Raw genomic sequence first — 25,184 nt, forward strand, 5'->3', positions numbered from 1 at the left:
TCCATTCAAGTTGTGATTATTTTGTAAAGTAATGAAAAATTTATCAAATTTATTGTGGTGTCTTTAAAAATAGTTCTATTTATATTAAAACTTAAAAAAACTTACTCTTTTTGAATATTGTGAAATTTTTATTTTTCATGTTTTTAACTTTAACCCATCTAAGGGCCCTGTATTTTGTATTTTTAAATTATTTGACGTGTTTGTTTCACGAGAAATTATTATAATTACTAAAACAGAATGTTATAATTATTCTAGAAGTTAATCTCAGTCAGGCTGTTTGAATAACTCGTCATAATCGCACCGGAAATCCGGTGACTCCGTACACGTTCGCGTTGTCTCTACCCCAAGGGAATAGAGAACGTAGCAAGCGTTTCTTTCTTTTCTGAACAGGCGCAGTCCAAGAGAACTCGCAAAAGGAGTAAAAGGCTCCTACATAACCTGTCAATATGTAAGTATTCGTGCACACATTGAAAGTAGTTTGCGCAACGCGTTAGGTGCGTAAGTTTTTGGACACAATTGCAGTCCTTGCTGTGTGTAGAATATTGTGAACTTGACAACTATATACGATATTTCTTCGGGCAATCTATCCCTTGTCCAAGAAACAGCCAATTTTACAGTAAGTAGAGCGTCAAGAAGACGCCATAAGTACGAAGGCTATGTCCCTAGTTTGCTTGCTGTGAATTCCGTGGCGCAACGGGGCGACGACCCCGCGCCTAACGGGCACCACCTTTCATGTTATTATTCTCATTATCCTAATTGCCACGTGTTTTTGTTTCAGCAATAAATTGTATGAGTCAGAAGGTAGAAAAACCAGTATTATCGGGTCAACGGATCAAGACCAGAAAAAGAGGTGAGTTTCTATGATTTTTTAACGATTACTTCCCATGTCATTGAGTCGGTCGCATCGTCGGTGAACACCTTGACCATGAAAGCACGAAGGCGAATTATTTTCCTTCTCTAAGTGTGTCAGCCCGGTTATACATCATTTGTTTATCAAACAAAGAACATTTGCATCCTGAATTATGTACATAGGTTATTTATCGTATAATTTACTATTAATTATTACATGTCCATCTGAACTTACGTTTATCATCTACCCCATTTTGATGCATCGTATTACTTTAAATTATAGGTATATTGATTCCATGCTACCTGAATTTTTAAATTTATGAAGTTAGTGATGTTTTTTTTTATTAGCATCATCATCATTATTTTGAAATATCTGAAATCTTATGAATAATGTAGTGAGGACATTTTTGGTTATATTTTGTGTTTGTGACTCTAAAATGTTGGTGTAATTTAATATATTAATACCCTCTTTTGAAAAACTAAATTAGTGGGTAAATGTAGTCATTATATTTTGAAATATCTCTAGCATATGAAGAATGTATTAAGAACATATTTATTATTTTCTGGAAACCATTGTGATAAATTCTTGAATGTGCCACGATGGGCTGACTTGACCTCATGTTCATTCTATCATTCTCCACTGGTGTCCCGCCAGCGTACACTAATACACTAACACTATAAAAAAAATACCAGCTTATGAAAATCCCAATTAATGGATATATGTACTTCCTTTGTTGGTAAATTTATTGTTTGATGCAGAGACAAATGCAGGTTTGAACTTTATTACCTACTGGTAGAATTGGTTCTTGCATCCAATAAGTAAATTATGAATTTACAACAAAGAGCAGGCAGGATATTGATATGAGTAATCAGTGTTTTATAGCCACTATTGATATAAAACTAAGTCAGTATGTAGTCTCAGGCCAGTATGTACTAATGGATTATAACTTGGTTTCTGTTTAAATATTTGTTAGTCACATAACATATTAAGTATTTAAATTATTTGTATTACAGACAGATATATATCATTACTAATATTATAAAAGCAAAAGTCAACACGACTTGCTTTTATAATATTTGTCTGTCTTGCTTTCAAGCTACAACCACATGAACGGATTTAAATGAAATTTGGTACACAGATAGTCTAGACCCTGAGAAAGGACATAGCTTACTTTTAGGAAGTATCATCATTTTTTAAAACTAAAACATTGAAATTTATTTTATAGGCTATATTAGGCTTTGATAAATATGACATAGTTTCTAAAAAAAAATCTTTTTTATTTACATTTAATTTACTTTTATATTAGTGGTAGCTCTTAGAACAAGTTGCATTATGAATAAGGCTTGTAATAATAATTGTATTATATCTTAGCCAAGCAGAACTTAACTTGTGTACTAGACAAATGATGTGACTACTTAAATATATTTATTTTTTTGTAATTGCATACATAATATAAGAACACCCAGAGCAATACAAATAATAATATTCATAAATACTAGTTTTTGCACCATGTGAGGAATCATACCTGCTACTATCAGAAAGTCAGGTGGTGTGCTAACCCACTACACCATAGAGCTTGTCATGTTGTTTCATAAGGTTGTGACATCTTTGATATTAGAGGTTATAGTCTATGGAATTATGGACCAACAGCATTAGAATTGTTTGAAAAAATGTACAAACTATTGTAATGTTTGTTAAATTTATAATGTTGTAAATATAAGGATATTGTTTAGTGTATTTACATTTTAGTTTCAGTAGTGTTGTGAAATTACAGACAGTGATTCATCATGACCTCCATTTATAAATAGTCATTATTTTCCTGAAACTGCTTGACACATGTTTAAATAAACATTTAAACAAGCCATATGTTTGCATTAAATATTTTCAAAAAATATAACATGTTCTATTTATTCCGAGTAATTTATAAAATTAATTACGCAACACAAACACACTGGCAGTTTTATTATTCATAACAACTTATCGGCTAAACTAATCATCATGAAACTTTTTATATAACTAGTTTTTGGCATGAAGTAAGACACTATTATTCAGGTCAATCAAGGTTCATTAATACTTTAAGAGCTGCACTCTTGTTGCTGGAGCTCTTGTCATTTTCCTTAGTTGATATAACATGACGAACATCTAATTTTTTCGCTAATCTTTTTGATATAAGTTATATGTTATCATAAATGTGTTTAATAGTAGCAAAAAAATACAATTGTATGGGTTACTTTGTCTTAGATCTTTCAGCCACTGAGCAATTATTTATGTACTTGAAATGGTAATGTATGCAAGGCTACTAAACAAATGTATAGATTTATTACATACTAAAGTTCTCTGAATTTAATTATTTTTTCTAAGATGACTTATTATTTATCAAATCAAAAAATCAAAAATAAAAAAATGGTAATGTTATTTTCATGTATGACGTTATATTAGCCGCTTATGAATGTTATTTTTTTCCAATTTTATTTATAATATATTTTATAATTTTTCCATCAGATAGACTGTCAAATGGTGCAGTATCAACAAAGACTCTATACTTATCTTATCAAATATAAAAAAATAATTTATTAATGTCGGACATTTTAGGCATGAAAATTTTTTTTCCATTAATATTTTTTATGATTTTCTTTTATGTATATAGAAGCCAGTTTATTTTATCTGAAGGTGTATGTGTAATTGTTGTTATTGTTATGACACTTGGCTATGAATCACCATGGCCTTTATTTGCAAAGATTTCTGACAATCATTTCGGTTGATAATATTATAAACTCATCTCCATTAACTGGTATATTGTTAACCTTACAATTTTTACTCTAAGGAAATAGCGTTACGTCATCATTGTTATATAATTATAATGGCGTTGGTTTTTTTTTATATATGATAATGAAATTGTGCACCCGCCTGCGCTAACGGTTTACGCTGGCGGGGCACCAGTGGAGGATGATAAGATGAGCATGAGGTCAGGTCAGTTAGCCCATCCTCGCAAATTCACCAAGAATTTATCACGATGGTTTCCAGAAGGAACTGCGTAGAGGTCAACCTGACATGGTACATTGCTAGCAATAAGATCATCAGTCCATATTACTAACAATCCCCTTTCCCCCCTGGCGTTGGTGTTGCAGCTGTTTTTGGTCTCAAGTTCCAATGGTTTCAGGTTCGATTCCCAGACTTGTTTGTTCCAAACATTGTATTTGTATTGGTTAGAGTTAGTTAGTAAAAGGTATAGTAGAAAATACACACAACATATTGTCCTAGACGAAATTAATTTTTTATCGAATAAAATTTTTTCAAAAATTTTCAGTCCGTTTCACTATTGTTACTGTAAATGGAATTATATTACTTTGAATTAAACAAAATAATATTAATCTAATAAGTCTTAAGAAAATATTTGTTAAAAACTTCATGTTACTACGCGGTTATGTGAGAATTATAAATTTAACAAAAAAAAACTTACTCTTTGTTACTTATTGAAATTTATACAGTTTCATGAGTCTTCTACTTGCTTTGTTGCATAATAAACCCTGTGAAAATCCTGTGCAAGTTTATCGTGAGAGGAATCGAACCTAACCATTGCAAGTAAGATGGTATTTTTAATCGCTAGACCGTCGAGGCAGTCATATATTATATAATTTACGATCCTGTTTCAATAATATGCTTACATGTTATGTATGTATATTTAAGTAAGTTAAGTTAGCAATAAGGTTATCAACCGTACAAAGGTTTCTATTTTTAATAACCACGGAGTTGACAGTCAAAGTCGAATGTTCAGTTTTATAGAACAAACACAATGTTATTCTTAAAATTTACTTTAATAATTCTGACTATCATCCTGACTTAAACCCCTGAGTTACCCTGACTGACATCAGATATGTGTGAATTAATAGGTCTAACTCTCCGGTAATGGAAACACTTATAAGAACAATTTCATTTACTATTCTCTATATAGATCTTATGAGACGTCCCAACGAAATTTATATCCAATGTTGCGTTCACTTCCGACAATAATAATAATAATCTCAGGACAATTCACACAGCGTCATCTAGACCCAAGTTAAGCTAGCTAAAGCTTGTGTTATGGGTTAACTTATACAAATACAAAGATACTTATTTTTTTTCGTATACATATTTATTACATACATAGAAAATACCCAGATCGATACAAACAATCATACTCATGAATACAAATGTTTATGCCCTGCGAGGAATTGAACCCGCGACCATCGGACGTAAAGCGGTGTGCTAGACCGCTAGAACACCGAGGTCGACAATGTCTCTGAACACCACGTCTCGAATAACAGGGGTGAAGGTTTACCTTGTAATTATAAAACAAATGTGTAGTATAAATTGCTATAGCAACACCACATGGACAAATACCTAAAGTGGCTCCTACATCTGAGTACCCTGTCTGGTATAGCAGGCGTGAAGGTTTTTTATACTACTACTAGCTACCCACCCCGGCTTCGCACGGATGTACATGTATAGATAAATCTTCCTCTTGAATCACTCTCTATATTTAAAAAAAACCGCTTCAAAATACGTTGCGTAATTTTAAAGAGTTAAGCATACATAGGGACAGACAGCGACAGCGACTTTGTTTCATACTATGTAATGATGATAATGATATGGTACATTGTTGACGCCGTTTACTTTGTAATTACAAAACAAATGTGTGATCTCAATTGCTATAGCAACACGACATATGGGCAAATACCTAAAGTGGCGCCGATCCGGTCATGTCCATATGTGTCTAGAAAGACATATGGCCATGTTGAAAATAAGCTGTGAAATTATTACTGTTAATAATATTAATTGTTACGACTTCGTCTCCACAATCTTTATGGTTCATCCCTTTGAAGGTATCTAATATACCTGATGAGTTAGAGCAGAGATTCCTAAAATGGTCTGTATCAACCCCCTTAGGGGTCTACGGCAGCGGTCATCTTGTTGTTTTTACTTTGTTTTTAACATTAAACTTTACTACAGTTAGAAATTTACAAAAATCAATACCAGTTAAGAATGGGGGGGTCTACCCAAAACTGAAAAATATGGCAAGGGGGCTACGACACAAAAAAGTTTAGTGAGTTAGAGGTATCAAAGGTTTTATGAGGAAAAATACGGAGATATATAATAGATTGTTACAAAAAAGATTAAGAAAAAAAATTATTATAATATTTCAAAATAATATAAAAATCCATCATGGAGTTCGCTACACTCTATTTCACCCCTTTGTTATTTTTTGAGATATAACAGCCTAGGTACATCCTCGTGATGGATCTATCTTCATATCAAATTCAGTTAAAAATTGTTGAGCCATTTGGTAATGAAAAAGTAACAACCTTTAACGCAATTATAGTTTTATCTATCTATCTAAGATACATACTGACAGACAGACGATTTGGCATTTATAATGCATTAGCTATGCCTGTTTTGTCTGCATAAACTTTCGTCCTCCATTTCACCCCCTCCGAGATTAACAACCTTTAATGCAAAATAAAAGTTTTATCTATCTATCTAACAAAAAGACTGGCAGACAGACCATTTGGCATTTATAATTAACTAGCTATTTCCCTGCACTTCGTCTGCACAAACTTTCATCCCCTATTTTACTCCCCTGCTGGATTATTTTTTGAGATAAAAGGTAACCTATATGGTCTTCATAGAACAGTCTATATTTGTTAAATTACATTAAGATCCGTTCAGCCGTTAATCATGGAAAAGTACCAATTCGCATTTAAAATTTTAGTATGGAGTACAGATACTATAAAAACTCGGCCTTAAATGTCAGCTGTCCCCTCCACTATACCATAGAGCGCAGAGTCTGAGCGAGACAAAAGACATGTTTTTTTAGTTGCTTCAAAGACGTGCGAACAATAGAATTGGTGTCGTGAGACTACCTGAAGACTAGTCCTGTATTTCAACAGACTGCTATTGTATTTAAGTATGTTTTTAAAAATATATATTACATATTATATTATATATACATATTTAGTACCAGTTACGGTTTTTTCAAATTTTAATACTTATAATTTCGTGTCTTAATACTAAAATTTAAGTAATGTTACAAAATTTTAAACTTCTTCCTTTTAGAAAGAATGAAATAGTCGTTTCGTATCAACAATTAAAGTTATTGATGGAATTGGAAATTTGTGGGAAATGGTCCCTTACCATTTGGGAGCATCTCTGACCCTAGCCCGGCTCTTAAATTGAGATATCTTTAGGAGAGAGAGAGAGTATTCATATCCGCAAACTATAAACACAGTATCATCACGTATACTTAATAAACTTTTTGATAGCTTGACTCACAGGATAGGTAGGAATGATATCAGTGTTGATATGACATCATATAGTGTACAGTTTAAAGAGACCACAAACTATATAAAAAATATGATGGTGAATTCCCGTGTTATTAAAAAAAAACGCTAAATGCTCAATGCATGGTTGTCTTCCTCGAACTGTTAATACTACGCAGAAGAACCCGCGGGCATCAGCTAGTGTACAATAATTGTAGAAAGCGTATCACTATGGTGTGTGGGGAAAGTGTCGTGGTTCCACTCCGGTTGTTCCGTGTTATTACAATAGGCGTTAGGGTGAATACGGACGCTCTGGGATCACATGTCATCTATGGTTTCACCTAACTATGTTTCTTTAAATTGATAATATAATGGTGTTAAAGTTGATATCGATGCGAAATAAAAATACAGCGCTTTGTAGAAAGGTGTGTAATGGAATAATATGATGGATGCAATTACAGAGATCGCAATATGCACATAACATAAAAACTGCAATTGCACCCCCCTGCGGTAATGTTTTACGCTGGGGCACCAGTGGAGGATGAAAAGATGAGTATCAGATTAGGTCAGGTAGTTCGTGACAAATTCACCAAGAACTTAACACAATGGTTTCCAGGGCGAACCACGTGTAGGTCTACTTTTTTTATATGGATGATAGTTAAATAGTGTGTGGAAACGGTTTACGCTGGCGGGGCACCAATGGAGGATTATTGGATGAGTATCGGGTCAGGTCAGTTAACCCATCGTGACAAATTCACCAGGGGGAAGGTGGAGGTAAACCTGGTACGGTATATTGCTAGCAATGGGTTTATGAATTCACATTACTGTCAACCTTATTTCCCCCACATGTACCTATTTAATTACCACCATCTTGCGCTTTTAATTACCACCATAGTTGGCTGCACCGACCCCAGCGCCCTACACACAGTCCCGCACATTGGGGTTTGTTTCTACTCGGGAAAACGATGTGGTCGCTGTGAGAACTCTCGAAAACTGTCAGTTGGTATTCGAAGGCTTCTTTGCCCATTCCAGTTACAAAAAAAGATATACTATAAAAAAAATGATAACGTTAGCACATATTGCGTAACGATACACTATCGTTACATAAATAGGTAAATGGCGACAATAAAACGGCGTCTCACGGTGTGTTTATCTTATCTGGTGAACAAGGAAGTGTTGAACTGGTGACAAATATAGACGTTGTCAGGTGACCATATCTTGTCAGTAATATACATGCATGCATGTATGTATGTATGTCTACGAAGCGAAGCGACGTGTCGATGTAATTAACGCTTGACCGAGCATGAACGAACGATGCATTAATTATGTAGTTCTATATATTTTTTAATGGAATGGTACACTCGTCTTAGTATATTCCACGCGGATAAAGTCGCGGACACAGTATATATTTATGTGTATATATTTTGTCGGTGAGCCTACAATTAGTTCTGCAGTATGTAGACAGTTATGGTACCGTTATTAGGCCATTGACACCGCCCATGGTCTCAGACTCCAATGATTTTACGTACGGAAGGCATCCGAGTATGAGTATCCGATAATGAGTTAGCCACATAAAATCCGCTCGCTTTACTTATTTATAACTTACAACTAAAGTTTATAACTGATACCATATTACTAGTCAGATGATAACCATAGTCCTCGAGTAGTAAAACTTGTACGCTCACTTTTAAAAAAAGTAGTCATACTTCCCTATATTTAAAAAAAAGTTTTGCCATCCCTTAATATTGATATATTAATATATAACTTTTTTTTATTGAGATAATGACAAAAATGTAGATTAATCTAATATAATACCTACATTTGATCGGTATAGTGGTTGACCACATCGCTTCAGTTCCTATAGTTGTGGGTTCGATTCCACACGGTGTAAACATTTATATTCACGATTATTATTATTTGTATTGGCCTGGTTGTTTTCTATTCATATTATGTATGTATTTACAAAAAAATATATATCTAAGTATTTTTATATCAATTGTTTAGTAGCCATAACACAAGCTCTAATGTGAGACTAGATGTCGCTGTGTTAACTGTCCAGGGTTATTTATTAGTATTGGATTTTTTATATAAGGCTATAAATATATAATAGATAATGCACTGCCGACATGAATCTCTGTTTGCTCAATGGTTGACTGGAAATTTTCTCCCAGTCAACCATTGGGCAGAGAGAGACAGACCTCAAAGTGTTTAGTCCAAAATATGCACCTTTATTTGTGCATTATTTTTTTAATTAATAAATACTTAATTTAATTATATTACCACTAGACTTGACTTGAATATTCTAGAATTTAATCATACTACGTAATCTGTATGTTTTGATCCGTATTACAAAACAGATTTATACATTATACATGATATGATAACATAATAATAATCATCGTAGTATCTGCATAAAGTTATCAGGATTTATTTATTTGTGTATCACACTTGTCATACATAGTAATTTTTATTTTATTGTATTACACGTGATATTACTATTTATTACGTTGCCAACTTTGTAATTAAACAAGCAGACCCTGCCACGCGTTGCTGTGGCTAAGGTTCTTGAATAAAATAATAGTTTCTTGAATAAAATATACTTTCAAGTTGGATCACATTGCACACAATATACAAATCAAATTTGCAATCGGTTCAGTAGTAGGAGTCCATCGCGACAAACAACGTGACACGTAAAATTTATGTATAATGATTATATACACAGACTAAAATGATAATTGCAGGCAATGTGCAATTAAAATTTGCAATCGGTTCAGTAGTTTACGAGTTCATTGCGACAAACAACGTGACACGTAAAATTTATGTATAATGATTATATACACAGACTAAAATGATGCTTATGTAAAATATCGATAGGGTGTCTCAAATTGTATCGTCTACCATATGCATAGTACGATTTGATTCTCTGTCGATAGGGGCTATTATATTAATAAGTATTTGTAATATTATATTATTGTGACGAACTCGGTGGTTTAGCGATTTAGATCACCTCTTTACTTCCAATAGTAGGGTTCGGTCCTGGCACGCGCAAACATTTATATTATTGACTATGATTGTTTGTATCAGTCAGGTAATGTAATGCGTAGGAATGAAGATCATATCCTAAGGACGGTGTTACATATGAATGTGGATGGTTATAAGGGTAGAGGAAGACCGAAAAAGAGATGGATGGACTGTGTGAAAGATGATATGGTGAGAAAGGGAGTAAATAACGGAATGACTGCGAACAGAGATGAATGGAAGAGAAAAACATATTACGCCGACCCCAAATAAATGGGATAAGGAAGAAGCAGATGATGATGTTTGTATCAGTCAGGTAATGTAGTGCGTAGGAATGAAGATCATATCCTAAGGACGGTGTTACATATGAATGTGGATGGTTATAAGGGTAGAGGAAGACCGAAAAAGAGATGGATGGACTGTGTGAAAGATGGTATGCTTACCTAAGGGAGTAAATAACGGGATGACTGCGAACAGATATGAATGGAAGAGAAAAATATATTACGCCGACCCCAACTAAATGGGATAAGGAAGAAGCAGATGATGATGTTTGTATCAGTCAGGGTGCTTTTCTTAGTTACATATTTTTTTAATGAATGATAGTGAAATGGAAGATTTGATGGATGGATTGCCAACGATTTAGGCTTTCGGAGCACCAGTAAAGGATGATAGGTTGAACATGAGTTCCAGTCAGTCTATTGTAGCAAATGGCAACTTACCACGATGCCTTTATTATGTAGCGACACCTCATTAAATCGTAGATTGCTTCAATAGTGAGGTGACCTTATGTATTTAACTTAACATCAATCTACAGATTTTGCCAAGCAGAAGAGGAAACGCCACTACACATGTGGTTGTAGCCCACTCATGCATAAACGAAATATCCCCTTTGAAAAGTATATGAAACAGAATTAATAATGTTACATGTCGTTCTTTCCCAGATGAGAAAGAGAAGTATGACCCTAACGGGTTCCGCGACGCGCTGGTGCAGGGGCTGGAGCGCGCCGGCGGTGACCTCGACGCGGCTTACAAGTTCCTAGATTCGGCAGGCTCCAAACTTGACTACCGCCGCTATGGGGAGGTCATATTTGATGTCCTCATCGCGGGCGGCTTGCTACGTAAGTACAGCACTTTTTTTTTTAATTACCTTCAAAAATTCCTGTGCGGAAATCTTCAAAATCCGATCCCCACGTCAGAGGGTCGATAGAGATGTGTATAGATGCAAAGGTGGTTATTGATTTTAACCAAGCGGTTAAAAATGCATCTTTCGTTATTAACGGTTAATTAACCGCATTTTATGCTTAGTATAATATTTTCAGTAGCTTAGTACTTTATAAAAGAAGGCTCAACTAAAAATTCCAGAACAAGCCTTTCTCAATTCTAGCTATTTCACCTGATCGGTCTATTTTAATGGATAGAATAGATTAAAATCCTAGAGGATGTAGTTGTTTCATCATCCAGAGAAGTCTATACTATTTATTAATTTGTTCATACAAAATGTATAAAACATGTAAAAAATTATAATCTATACATGTAAATAAAAATTTATATGTATAGATTATAATATTTTGCAGTGTCTGTTTGTAATATTAAAATAAACGTTTTTACTACATGCATATAAATATAAATACGATACATACACCAAAATAACATTTTTTACAATTTTTGTATGTCTCTCTATTCCGGTTAATTTCTGAAATGGCTGGACCTGATGTAATAAGGAGGTAGCTGATGTAATAAGGAGTAACTTAGTAGTAGTACCTAATATTACTTTAAAATATTTTACTTTTACGTGTGGAATTTAAATTAAATTCCACACGTACGAAGTCGCGGGAACAGCTAGTCATTGAATATGATTGGTGAATGAAATTTGGTTGTGTATTCATTACTATGGAGAAGCGTAGGTATTATTTGCGCAGTGGATATAGGGTGATTGATCCAATGTTGGCATTTAATGGTTTTGTACGGGGTCGAGGCCGTAAAGCTGTACGTTTATATGACAAGGCGAGGTGTTGAACCCGTTAGTCAATACTGAAACTGTTATTAATGTCTACATAACTACAGTGTTTTTGGTATCTAATCACAATAAAATCTATGAGATATTTATATATTATAGATCGATTAGCTATGTTGATGGGATACTGAAACTGTTAGTAATACAGTAATTACCCTTATAACACGGTACTCCCATAACGCATTTTCTCTTCTATTCTCCATATAACACGAGTATTCCCCATACAAACGGGTATTTCTCACATTACATTTCTGTACTTCGAAATTGAGTACATATTTTTTTTTTGTTCATACGCATAAGATTTTTATTATTTTAAATGCTCTTAGTTTAGTTTGAATTTAATAAAACGTGCATTGTTTGTTCATAATATAATTTTTATTCTTAATATTCGATTTTAACTTTTGTAAGAAAAGTTAGATGTAAATAATTTATACGTAACGCGTTGTGTTTATGCGGAGTAAAACGCGTTATACGGGAATGCTCCTATAACGCGAGACGTTATACGGGAATGCTCATACAACGCGTTTTCCTATAACGCGAGACCAATCCACTGTGTTATAGAGACATTACTGTATTTACATATTTTATGTAATGTATGTAAATCGTACTGAAAGCTATGTCAAAAGGTATTTATGAAGTTCGATTTGTCTAGTTTCCTTTTCTAAGTGGAATGGTAAATAAGCTGACGGTCCCCTGATGGTAAATGGTAAACTATATATATGAACGGCACAACGGATATCACAGGATGACTGTGTGTGACACGTTTGACTAAGAGGTCATGCTTCTACTGTGATTTCACTGCCATATCTAACTCTTCAAGCGAAATATACATTACAAAGCTAAATTGATTGACGGTTGGAATTGGTGACGTAGACCTTTTATCAAGTCTAGCTCCAAGGTTACAATTTAATTATATATTCTTTATTGCTCTTATATATAGTAAGAAACAACATATCTTATATATAAAATTCTCGTGTCACAGTTTTCGTTCCCATACTCCTCCGAAACGGCTTGACCGATTCTGAATTTTGTGAGCGTATTGAGTAGGTCTGAGAATCGGCTAACAATTATTTTCATCCCCCTAAATGTTAGGGGTAGTCCATCCCTAATTTTTTTTTTTTTAAGGCAAAAAACGTTTGCCGGGACAGCTTGTTTATAAATAAAAATGTGAGCAAGGGTGGGCTTATATCTGAAAGAGATCTCTTCCAGCCAACCTAACGCTGCGACAGTGGACATATTTAGCGGATAATGGTAGTGCAAGAGTCCTAAATACACAAATAGAATATTACTATGTACAGTTAATAAATCTACATATTATAATACATATATAAAACGATACTATACTAAATATATTAAAGCAAATATATATTACTATATAAATACATAACAACCTAAGCATATACATAAACACATTAAGCGATTAAATATATATTTAACCAACTTTTAGTATATTTTTGTCGTATGTGCAGCATATATTAGATACGACTGAGGTATTCAGACTGTTTAGAATGTCTAACTCCAATATTAGAATATATTTGGCGTAATTTTTTTTTATGGATGATAATTGAATGGTGCACCGCCTGCGCTAACGGTTTACGCTGGCGGGGCACCAGTGGAGGATGATAGGATGAGCATGAGGTCAGGTCAGTTAGCACATCGTGACAAATTTACCAGGAATTTATCACGATGGTTTCCAGGGGGAACCGCGTGGAGGTCAACCTGACATGGTACATTGCTAGCAATGAGATCATTCCACATTACTAACAATCCCCTTTCCCCCTATTTGGCGTAGTTGCAGGTATGCTTCTCTGTGCTTACCTCTTGGGGATCAAGCGTGAACATCAATCGGCTCAATCAAGTAGCAAAGGGAACGAATTTATTTGCATGTAGTCTTTAGACCGCATTGTATTTTATATGCTACTAGTTACTCGCCCCGGCTTCGCACGGGTTGTACATGTATTATGTATATGTAAATCCAAACATCCTGAATCACTCTATGTATTTTAAAAAAACGCTTCAAAATCCGTTGCGTAGTTTTAAAGATTTAAGTAAGTATACATAGGGACGGACAGACAGCGACATCGACTTTGTTTTATATGCTATGGTACCAAACCGGTGTTGTAATATTGGATGCACTGTTGTATTGGGCATATGCCTGTGATGATAGTGTGTATATAAATAAACTAGCTGTTCTCGCGACTTCGTCCGCGTGGAATATAACATTATTTATCTTTCTAAAATAAAAGTAGCCCAAGTTACTCCTTATTACATCAGCTACCTGCCAATAAATTTCCGTCAAAATCAGTCCAGTAATTTCAGAGATTAGCCAGAACTAACAGCAGACAGAAATTGTAAAAAATGTTATATTGGTGTATGTACTGTATTTATATTCATATGCATGTAGTGAAAAACGGTTATTTCAATATTACAAACAGACACTCCAATCTTATTTATATGTACAGATAATAAACATAAGGGCTATATCTACTTTCACATGATGAAAATTCTGGCTAGAGTCCTGAACCTAATGTTGACAAACCATTTGTTCGTTCGTAAATATATCTGATTTATAACTTTGATATTGTTGTACATTCTCTATATAGTACATGTTAGTAATGTGGTTGTTTGTCTGTCCGCGGCGCAGTGCCCGGCGGCTCGGTGTCTATGGACGGCGAGTCGCCCAAGACCAACACATGCATCTTCACAGCCAACGACGATATGGACAACATGCGTAACTTCGAACAGGTGAATATAACGTTTCACTATATATATCACGAAACGCCATTAAACATCGTATATTGTAGCCCACTCATGCGGTAAACGAAATATTTTTATCCAGGAAAGTATCCAGAGGAGATACTAACCATCGGTCCTAAGAATATCCTCCAATTCTTGTCCCTGACAAGTCTAGGTAGCGAATTCTTAAAAAGGACGAGCACAATAGAATGTAAGTCGCAGTGATACAGGTCTAGAACCTAACAATAGCCGAAAACCCCAATAAAAAAATCATACATATTTGACCTACTGCATACCCATAACTTCCTACATATGTCTAAAAATCAGAAGGATTGTTAGGACCAAATTATTGTCATAGATATGCAGGGAAGTACCCGTGGTAACAAACAATATTTTCAAGGAAATTAATAATAAACCCCCGAACAATTAACTCGGCGTCATCTAATCACAAAGTAAGCAGACCTTGTGTTTTGGGTACTAGAAACAGATATAAAGACTTAGATAGATAGATAGGTAAAAATCTTTATTCGTATCCACATAACACAAAGAGAGTACAAATAAAATTCATTTAACAAGTGTAAGAAAATATCACATAAGAATAATAATAATAAAAAAAACAACACATTAACTTACACATAAAATAAGAACATAAAATAAATATTAAAATACATTTTAGGTGCCACAGGGATACGAAAGAGTCGAGTTACTCAGTGAACAGCATGATTAGATGCATATATATTTTTAAGATGAGATACATATATATTTGTAAATACATTCATATACATAGAAGTCAGCCAGACAGATACGAACAATCATACTCATGAATACAAATGTTTGTACTATGCGAAGAATCGAACCCGCGACGATAGGAAAGTAAAGCGGTGTGCTAAATCGGAATAATATTCCACATCACCAAAATGATGAAAACATGGCTAGAGTCCTGAATCAATATGTTGAGAAAACCTTTCTCGTTCAATTTCTTCTGAATGAACTCATAAAGCAATAGTCATAAATGTTTTTTTTCCATACATTTGTTATATGAACTGTGAAATTTACAGGTGTTTGTGAAACTGATGCGTCGGTACAAATACCTGGAGAAGATGTTTGAGGAAGAGATGAAGAAGGTAAGGGCATTCATTTTATGTAATTTTAAGGAATGGCAAACGAGCTGTAGGTCCACATGATGGTAATTGGTAACTATATACAGGAACATCAGATTGTCATGTGACACTATGCATTATTGCCATTGCAGTGGATTACAGTAAATCTATTCCAGATCCTCTGTAGCCAGTAATTTCACTGGCATATCTCACCTTTAAACCGAATTGCATACAAAGCAAGCTACTTGACGGCAGTAAAAATGCATCACAGTTACAAATGCAGATGAGTCTACAAGGAAAATGTATGTAATAGAAAAATAGTAGTGTTTGCAAAAAAAATCCTAGCGGAACCCCTCGTCTTAGGCGGCGAGGGTGGTACATGATTTGAATAGGCCGCGTGGGTGGTATATGATTTGATTAGTATGTTTTAATGTGTATGTTTTAATGTGTTTTTTTTAATATTGTCTAGTTACTTTACTAAATATGTTTTTTATTTCAATTTGTTAGGGGTTAAAGCATGATGGGCTAATAATGTATATACATACATAAGTATATTATATTAATAATAAAAGATGGTATACTTAGTTTTTAGTTAATATCTAAATTGTTATTACAGGTCCTAGTGTACCTGAAGGGTTTCGAGCCCCCTCAACGTATCAAGCTGGCGCGAATGACAGCACTCTGGATATGTAAGTGAAGTTTGTGTAGTCTTACAATATAATACATTCATATTCAAATAAATATTGATAAAAAATGCATGGTACACCCGCCTGATGATAAAAAATGTGAGGTCAGGTCAATTAGCCCACCGTGGAAAATTCACCAGGAAGTTAACACTACGTTTTCAGGGATAACCACGTGTAAGTTAAATATATGTTACATTGCTAGTAAAGGGTTCATTAGTCCATATTATAGTAATGACTCCCATGCAATCCCTGTTCCCGCGCTATTGTGAAGTTCGTTTCTCGATTCCTACTTCAGCCATGTCTCCCGTAGAAAAAGTATCGACGAAGACGTTTGTGTTTGAACTCTATATGATAATAAAATTGCAATTTGAATGTCTGCGTAGGCAACGGATGCGTGCCGCCGTCAGTGCTTCTGGTGCTGGTGAACGAACACCTGCTGAAGGACAACCTGGCGCTGGACTTCGTCTTGGAGGTGTTCTCCACTGTGAAGCAGGAGCGCGGTGTCGCCTCCCTCGTCACCGCCCTCAAGAGAGGACAGCTGGAAGGCAGGTGTGTACCCGCCACACACTAGGTGTTTTTTTTTAATATTTTAGTTTGTATATTGTCGGTTTTGGCGACTGGAGTCTGCCGACTTAGTGGTCGCTGCAGTGCTGCGAAGCGGCTTGAGATTATGAATAACACAGAATCGGTCGCCCATACGTCATATTTCACCACCGAGAACGACTCGCGCGCTATTATAGTTTATGGTCCTTGGAGCCGGATCATTAGACTGGTAATTAAACGTAATATGTGGACTGTAATTATGTTTATATTAAATAAGTATAATACAAAATAGAAGTAGGATATTGTTTAATAGTCTGTTAGTTTATGAAGGTTCTATAGGACCCTACAATGATTGCATTCCAAACCCTAGTGTGTAGCTAGGTCTTTATTTCCCTGCACATTATTAATTTTGTGGTTTTTTCAATGGAATCGCTAAATAGTGTTGGGAGAGAACAAATGCCCCATGTACTGCCTCGTCGCACTGTTGTGACCGAGTCATAAATGGTGCTACAGTGAAAGCAACAATAAATAGTAAAATTAGGTTTATTTTGTCAAGTAGTACTGATATTTAAGACTGCATTTTCACCTTTGTACAATATCTCTATAGTAAGAATTCAGTTTGTAGCAGCATCCTTTGTAATTTGTTTCGATTTTAATGGCCCTATAGAGTGGCTGTTTTAGGGATATAATCGGTGTATTATTAGAATAAAATGTATATTACCAGCTGTGCCTTATTAGACCATATGTTATTCTGATGTATGACATAATTGTAGAGTTTCATAAAAATCCATTCAGTTTTTGCGTGAATAAGTATCACACATCCATCCATCCTTGCTTCCAAACATCCGCGTTTATAATATTAGTAAGATTACAGTGCATTAATGTGTTCTTATTGGTCTTGTTCCTTACAGGCTGCTGGAGTTCCTGCCCCTCAACCGTCGCAGCGAGGATGTGCTGGCCTCCTCGTTCGGTTCACGAGGTCTCGCTGAGCTGCTCAAACTACATCGCGCGCAGGCCTTCCAAGTATGTATTTAACTTTACATAGTATGAAACAGTCGCCGGTACTGTCTGTGCGCTTAGGATTTTTAAATTACGCAACGGATTCAAGAGGAAGGTTTATATGTATAATACATGCTTGTTATAGTATAGAACATGCCGAGCAATTCAAAGATTTGTAATATAATATATGTTATTTATAGATTCTATATTGCACTTATAAAGATGTATAGTTGGCAAGCTTAATAATAATAAACTAGGTCAAGCCTATATCTATATACTAGTTACTTCCAGAGACAAAAATAAGTAACAATAAAAATGTTGCAATTACGTGTGTAGATTTATATTTCAACAAATATTTTAGTAGGTACATATATGCCCTCTAGTCTGATGTTGACAGTGTCATCTCATCTCGTTACTCACGGTATGTTATTTTGCAGGAGGCGCGCCGCCAGCTAACGCAAACCCTACTGGATGAGTTGGCAGACGAGAAGCCAGTTCGCTATCTCATCCAGGAGTTGCGCGATATGGCCGCCGCACACGACATACCCGACTACGAAGTCGTCGCCATCGTGAGTAACATTTACATGTATATTTAGACTGCCTCGGTGCTCTAGCGGTTTACCACAACACTTTAATTCCGATGGTCTCGGGTTTGATACCTCGCCCTATATTCGCATTTGTATTCACAGCTACGATTGTTTGTATTGATCTGAGTTTTTTCTACGACAATATTTTGTGTGTAATATATGTACTCCAAATGTATTTAAGTATATCTATCAGTGTTGTCTAGTAGTAGTAAGTTTCTGTAACACAAACTATTGGGACTTGATGTGGCTATGTAACTCGTCTCTTGTTAGAGATATTGGTGCTATACGATATATATAATACCGAACAGAACATAAGCGTGCCTTTAGGCTCGAAGGACCATGAAATGTGATTTTGTATACTTGTATGCTCAATTTTAAATTTACTAACATAATTCCGCTCAGTGCAACTCTTATAGTAATTTTAATTGGGTTGCTATGTGTTAATTACTTTATCATTTATTTACACATCTTTATCTAAACGCAATAGAGTCGTTTTTCGCATGTTGGTTACGTGATATTGCGCAATACAAAGTTAAAGAATTTATTGAAATAGGAGATTTCTGCAGTTTATTTTTTTTTATTACATTACTTCAAATGATGATACCCGATGACGAGTCAGAGCGTTGTGTCGCGTGACGCCGGCGTGGGGTGAACGAGTATTTCGTTCTAACCGCTGCTGACGTCACAAATCACTTCGCCATGTCGATACGGCAGCCTGATAACCCAATATCGACCTTAATATCAACGTCATAGAGTGCAGTCTGGTAATGAAAGACGTATTTCAGATCTGGCAGTGCGTAATGTCGCGCGGCGAGTGGAATAAAAAGGAAGAGTTGTTGGCCGAACAGGCGGCCAAACATCTGAGGCACTACACGCCGCTATTGGCCGCGTTCGCGCAGTCGGATAAGTCTGAAATTGCTTTGCTCACCAAGGTAATATTTATTTCATACTAGCTATATTATTATTATAGCACGTAGTGTGTAGTTGAGATGAATTTCTCGACCTTGAAATTCAATAAATCATAACATTTTTTTATCAAATGGATCGAATTTATTAATGAAAAGACCGTCCACCGCCGCCATAGAGCTAACGAGAGGTGTGTGAGATAGAAACCGGACTCTTCTTCAGATTAGTGGGGCGGAACGAGCAGTATCATAATCATGAAATAACATGATGCCGTAGTGTTTATGTATATAGGCGATGGTTGCCAATAAGGTGGCTATTCCAGTTACAAAGAAAATTTTAATTTTTAGGTCCGCAGTTTCTATATCGCTAAATTTGTAGCCTATGTGTTAATCTGATATGTAAGATATATTATTGTAAAGTTTCATTAAAATTCATTCAATAGTTTTTGCGTGAAAGTGTAACAAACCTTCCATCCGTCCACAGTCACATATTCCACATTTGTAATATTAGTAAGACTATACTGTATATCAGCGGTCTTATAAGTTTAATGCACACGATTAGAGCCGGGCCGGGTACACAGCGCGGTCCGGTGTCGAAGCGTGCTATAGTATGATGCGGGTCATCCTCGGAACGCGACTGATCGCTTTCTGTTCACACTGCCCGCACTACATTTATTTTATATTAATTTGTAACCTTAATGAACGCTATTCAAGCGGTTAAAAATACATTTTTCGTTATTGTTAGCACATGAAACCTCTTTTTGTATAAAAGCCATATAATTGTAATTAAAAATAAAAATAAAAACTTCTTTTCTTTCTGTCAACACGGTCTATCATTTATTATTAATTTTATTGATTTTAAATGCATTATAAATAGATCACAGTGAGAAACACTAACAAAATTGGTGCCGAAACCCATATAATAAAATGATTAATCCATCAGTGCAAGAATCAACAGTTGACCTCAAGAGACTTCGTTTCGAACGCGGCCGTTGTAAGGCAACCATTACCCGGTTGGAAACGTTTCTCTCATCAGGGGTTGCTGACACTGAATCATTACATCTCCGTAAGGGAATTTTAGAGGATTCTTATAAAAAATATACCGCCATTAATGCGGACATCATGTACCACGATCCTGATGATGATGAGGATGAAGTTCAAATGGAGGAACGGTATTTTAAATTAAATGCTGCATTAAATCATCACACCAAGTCTATTCCATCAACCATTTCATCATCAATATCAAAGTTGCCGCCCATAGAAATTAAAGTTTTTGATGGTAAGGAACTTTCCGAGTATATACCTTTTATCGAGATCTTTACTGCTGTCATCCACAAAGACCATAATCTCAGTGACATACAAAAGTTAATATACCTGAAGAAATATCTACGAGGCGAGCCACTCTCTACAATTGACAATTTACCGCTTTGCAACGATTCATACCAAGATGCGCTGCTTCTTTTGAAGAATAGGTATAATAATCCGTTCTTATTAGTAAGTAATCATATAAATAATTTGTTAGATATAAGTCCATTTCATAGAGGTACCGCATGTAATTACAGAAATATAATTGTTAAGGTTAAACAAAATTTAGCAGCTTTAAAAAATTTAAACGAGCCCACAGAATACTGGGACTCATTACTAGTTAATATTATTTGTAGAAAAATTGATCCGTTTACAGTCAAACTCTATCACTGCGAGAGAGACCATACTGTCAAACCCACAATGTCGGATCTACTGTTGTTTTTAGATAAAAGAGCTGTTGCTCTCGAATCGTGTGGGTTAGAACCACCTAAAAGTAAATGTGTAAATAATTATGTACAGTCAGCAGACAAAAAACATTTTAACATTACTTGTAAGTTATGTGCTCAGAGTCATAGGCTTTATAACTGTCCTCAGTTCATTTTATTGTCTGTTCATAAACGCGTTGATTTTGTAAATAATAATAATATTTGTAAAATATGTTTATTTTCACATGGTGGAAAATGTAAATATCACTTTAAATGTGCAACCTGTAAGTCTGTTTCTCATAACACGCTATTACACATGGATTCGTCGCCACCAGCTATGCTCGTAGCATCTGATGGTGAGGCAGGTATAAGCGAAGTACAGTCTTCACAAGAACAGGTCATTATGCACACTACCAATAATAAGGTAAGCAATATTTTGTTGCCTACTGTACAAGTATCAGTATTTGATATAAAAAATAATAAGCATACTGTCCGAGCGCTGGTTGACTCCGGCAGTGAAACTTCTTTTTGTACCACACGACTAGCAAAAATACTGGGTTTACCTCAGTCTCAATCTAGTAAAAACATTATTACGCTTGGTCAGAAATCTAATAAATTGTATAAATGTGTAAATATTAATGTTCATTCTATGACCGAACCATTTAGTTTATTCGCAACTTGTTACATTATTGACACCATTACAACAAAACTCCCTCAGAATAATATTGACATTACAAATTTGAATGTACCCAAAAATGTCGCCTTGGCAGACATTAACTTTCATGTACCAGGTGAAGTGGATCTCTTGCTTTCTTCGGATATATTCTTTCGAGCATTAAAAGATGGTAAAATTGAAGGAAATCCATGTGATCCTATACTGCTTAACACACGATTTGGTTACATTGTTTCTGGTTCATACAGGTCATTCAATAATGTTGAATCATTAAATAATGCAGTTGTTTTACATACTTCAGAAGATTACTCTGATTTAGAATGCAATAGCCAACGTTTATGGGAGGCGAAGAATGTTTTAACGAATCCCTCCCCGAGCATAAATGTAGTGAGACTGTTTTCAAAGAGTCAGTTAGTTTAATAAATAAGTGTTTTGATATAAAATTATCATTAATAACAAACATTGATAGTATTAATTCTGCAGATTCGTTTGTTTTAGCTTTGCAACGTTTGTATCACTTAGAAAAGATATTCAGTAGGAATATATTAATAGTAAATATATTATATTATAACCTGTATTGTGATTTAAGAAATAAATATTTAAATTTAGGTTCCGAAAAAGTTGTGAACCATTGTACACAAATAAATAAACTAATATATTTTCTTCCCTATCATGGAGTTTTAAGTTTAAGTATGATTACAAATAAATTACTTACTGTATTTTATGGAAGTACATCAAACGAATCTTCTCACAGCATTAATAATATCCAATGGTTCACCACCTCATTAGCTGTTGGGTAAGATAATCAGAAATATATATGTACATCAAAAATTGTAATTTTACCGATCGGGATAATATTAAGATTATTATTAATATTAAGCTAATTATTGTATTGTAGTAATTATAATGTTCTTGTATTATTATTTTGCCCTCGGCAATATGTTAGCACATGAAACCTCTTTTTGTATAAAAGCCATATAATTGTAATTAAAAATTAAAATAAAAAACTTCTTTTCTTTCTGTCAACACGGTCTATCATTTATTATTAATTTTATTGATTTTAAATGCATTATAAATAGATCACAGTGAGAAACACTAACAGTTATTAACGGTTAAATAACCGACTAGACTATTTTAATGGATTATAAAATCCCTAAGGATGAGGTATTTATTAAGACCAGATATATTCCTGTATAAAAAAAAAACATCAGATTATTACTCTTTTTCTTTGTCGCAATCGGATAATTAACCTTTAATAACCGCATTTTATCAGTAGGTAACCATAAAATTGGCAAATAACGGTAGTTAGCGGTTTTTTCAGCTATACGACTCATGTAGATGTTTATCGCAAAATAAGTATAGTTTTTATTTTTTTTAATAATAAACAGGTTCAAGAGTACTGTTACGAGAACATGAGCTTCATGCGCGCATTCAGCAAGCTGGTACTGATGCTGTACAAGACCAATGTTCTCTCCGAGGAGGTGATACTGAAGTGGTACCGCGAACCGAACTCCAGCAAGGGCAAGGTGATGTTCCTCGACCAGATGAAGAAGTTTGTGGAGTGGCTCCAGAGTGCTGAGGAGGGTGAGTTATTTGGTCTGCCATTTTTTATTATATAACCCCTGCTGTTTTTTTTTTATAGCATAGGGCCTATTTTTTATTCGACATTTTTGGGCTATTGTCAGGTGTAAGACCTGTAATACTGCAACCTACATAGATCTATTGTGCTCATGTAGTGTATTGGTCTGGGTGTTGTCTGTGTACATTATGTATGTATTTACAAAATAAAATGTATTAGTTGTCTAGTACCTATAACACAAGCTCTGCTTATTATTTTGTGACAAGATGGTGCTGTGTAAATTGTCCAGATAGATTATATAAAAAAAATATTTATTTCTACCTTTTTTTTTTGCAATTTTCTTAGTATTACAAATTTCATAGAGTTAATGTTAGTAATTACACACATAAAAGTAAATAGTAATAGCATAAAGCTTATATATAAATTAGAATCACTGCCGTACAATTCCGTTGGATTTTGCACAGCAATCAGCTCTCCATATTACACAAAAAAAAAAGACTAGATTGTATATAAGTGACCTTATAAGTCCAATGCACACTATTAGAGCCGGCCCGCGTACATTGCGCGGCCCGGTGTCGAAGCGTGCTATAGTATGATGCGGGTCATCCTCGGAACGCGACCGTTCGCTCTTCGTTCACACTGCCCGCACTACAGTTATTTCATATCAAATCATAACGTTGATGACGGCTGTTCGTATTCAGTACTCGTATAAAAAGTCTGTTATGAGAAGTATATAATAATGTTATATATAAAATTGTTGTGTCACAATGTTAGTCCTATAGATAGCAGCCGCTGAATATTAGGAGAAGTATAGTACCATACTCCGAAACGGCTTGACCGATTTTTACGAAATTTTATATTCAGTAGGTCTGAGAATCGGCTACTATCTATTTTTCACACTAAGTGATATGAGTTGTCCACCCGTAACATTATATTTTTGCATTAAAAAATACATACAACCCTAAACGTTCACCCTTCTACCGACCAACACCTATTCTTTAATTGTCATATTAGTACTTAAATTTATATGGCAAAACGTTTGCCGGGACAGCTAGTGTAATAATTAATTTACACTATTATGGTATTAATAATAATAAACACAATAATATAATAATAATAAACACTGTGGTTTTCAGAGTCGGAGAGTGGTGAAGAAGAGGATTAGTGTAAGAGCAGCGAGTGAGACTGACAAGACACGCCCCCCCGACCGACCACACAGACGGACAGACAGACGCAGCGACGGACACACGGACACGGGGCGGAGCCGCCGACACCCGCGCGCTCGCACTATAATAACTATATAATAATAATAATATAAATAATAATGATAATTGTTAAACGGCAGACGAGGCCGCGCGGGCGTTTCTGAAACTGTATTATTGTTCATTTCTAAAGTAACATGTTGAGGAAATACAATATTTTTTATTCAATTTTTTTAGGAAAATTCCAATAAATTGTGGTAACACAC

General features: G+C 34.8%; 1 protein-coding gene across 2 annotated transcripts; it reads left to right on the forward strand.

Moving 5' to 3' along the window:
• Positions 1-211: 211 nt before the first annotated feature.
• Positions 212-25,184, forward strand: LOC131846435 (protein krasavietz). Of its 2 annotated transcripts, none has more exons than XM_059195726.1 (12): positions 212-448; positions 779-850; positions 11,106-11,282; positions 14,823-14,923; positions 15,973-16,038; positions 16,631-16,703; positions 17,084-17,249; positions 18,155-18,266; positions 18,680-18,811; positions 19,615-19,761; positions 23,526-23,721; positions 24,853-25,184. In XM_059195726.1, exons 2-12 carry the CDS (start codon positions 790-792, stop codon positions 24,879-24,881), a joined length of 1,260 nt encoding a protein of 419 aa, XP_059051709.1. In that variant the 5' UTR covers positions 212-448; positions 779-789; the 3' UTR covers positions 24,882-25,184. The 2 variants fall into 2 exon arrangements, with proteins under 2 accessions (XP_059051709.1, XP_059051710.1); XM_059195727.1 differs by lacking the exon at positions 212-448 and adding an exon at positions 474-616.

Source organism: Achroia grisella, unplaced genomic scaffold (genome assembly GCF_030625045.1).
Source record: "Achroia grisella isolate CSIRO2021 unplaced genomic scaffold, CSIRO_AGI_Agris_v1 utg511, whole genome shotgun sequence".
In the NCBI taxonomy this organism is placed as follows: Eukaryota; Metazoa; Arthropoda; class Insecta; order Lepidoptera; family Pyralidae; genus Achroia; species Achroia grisella.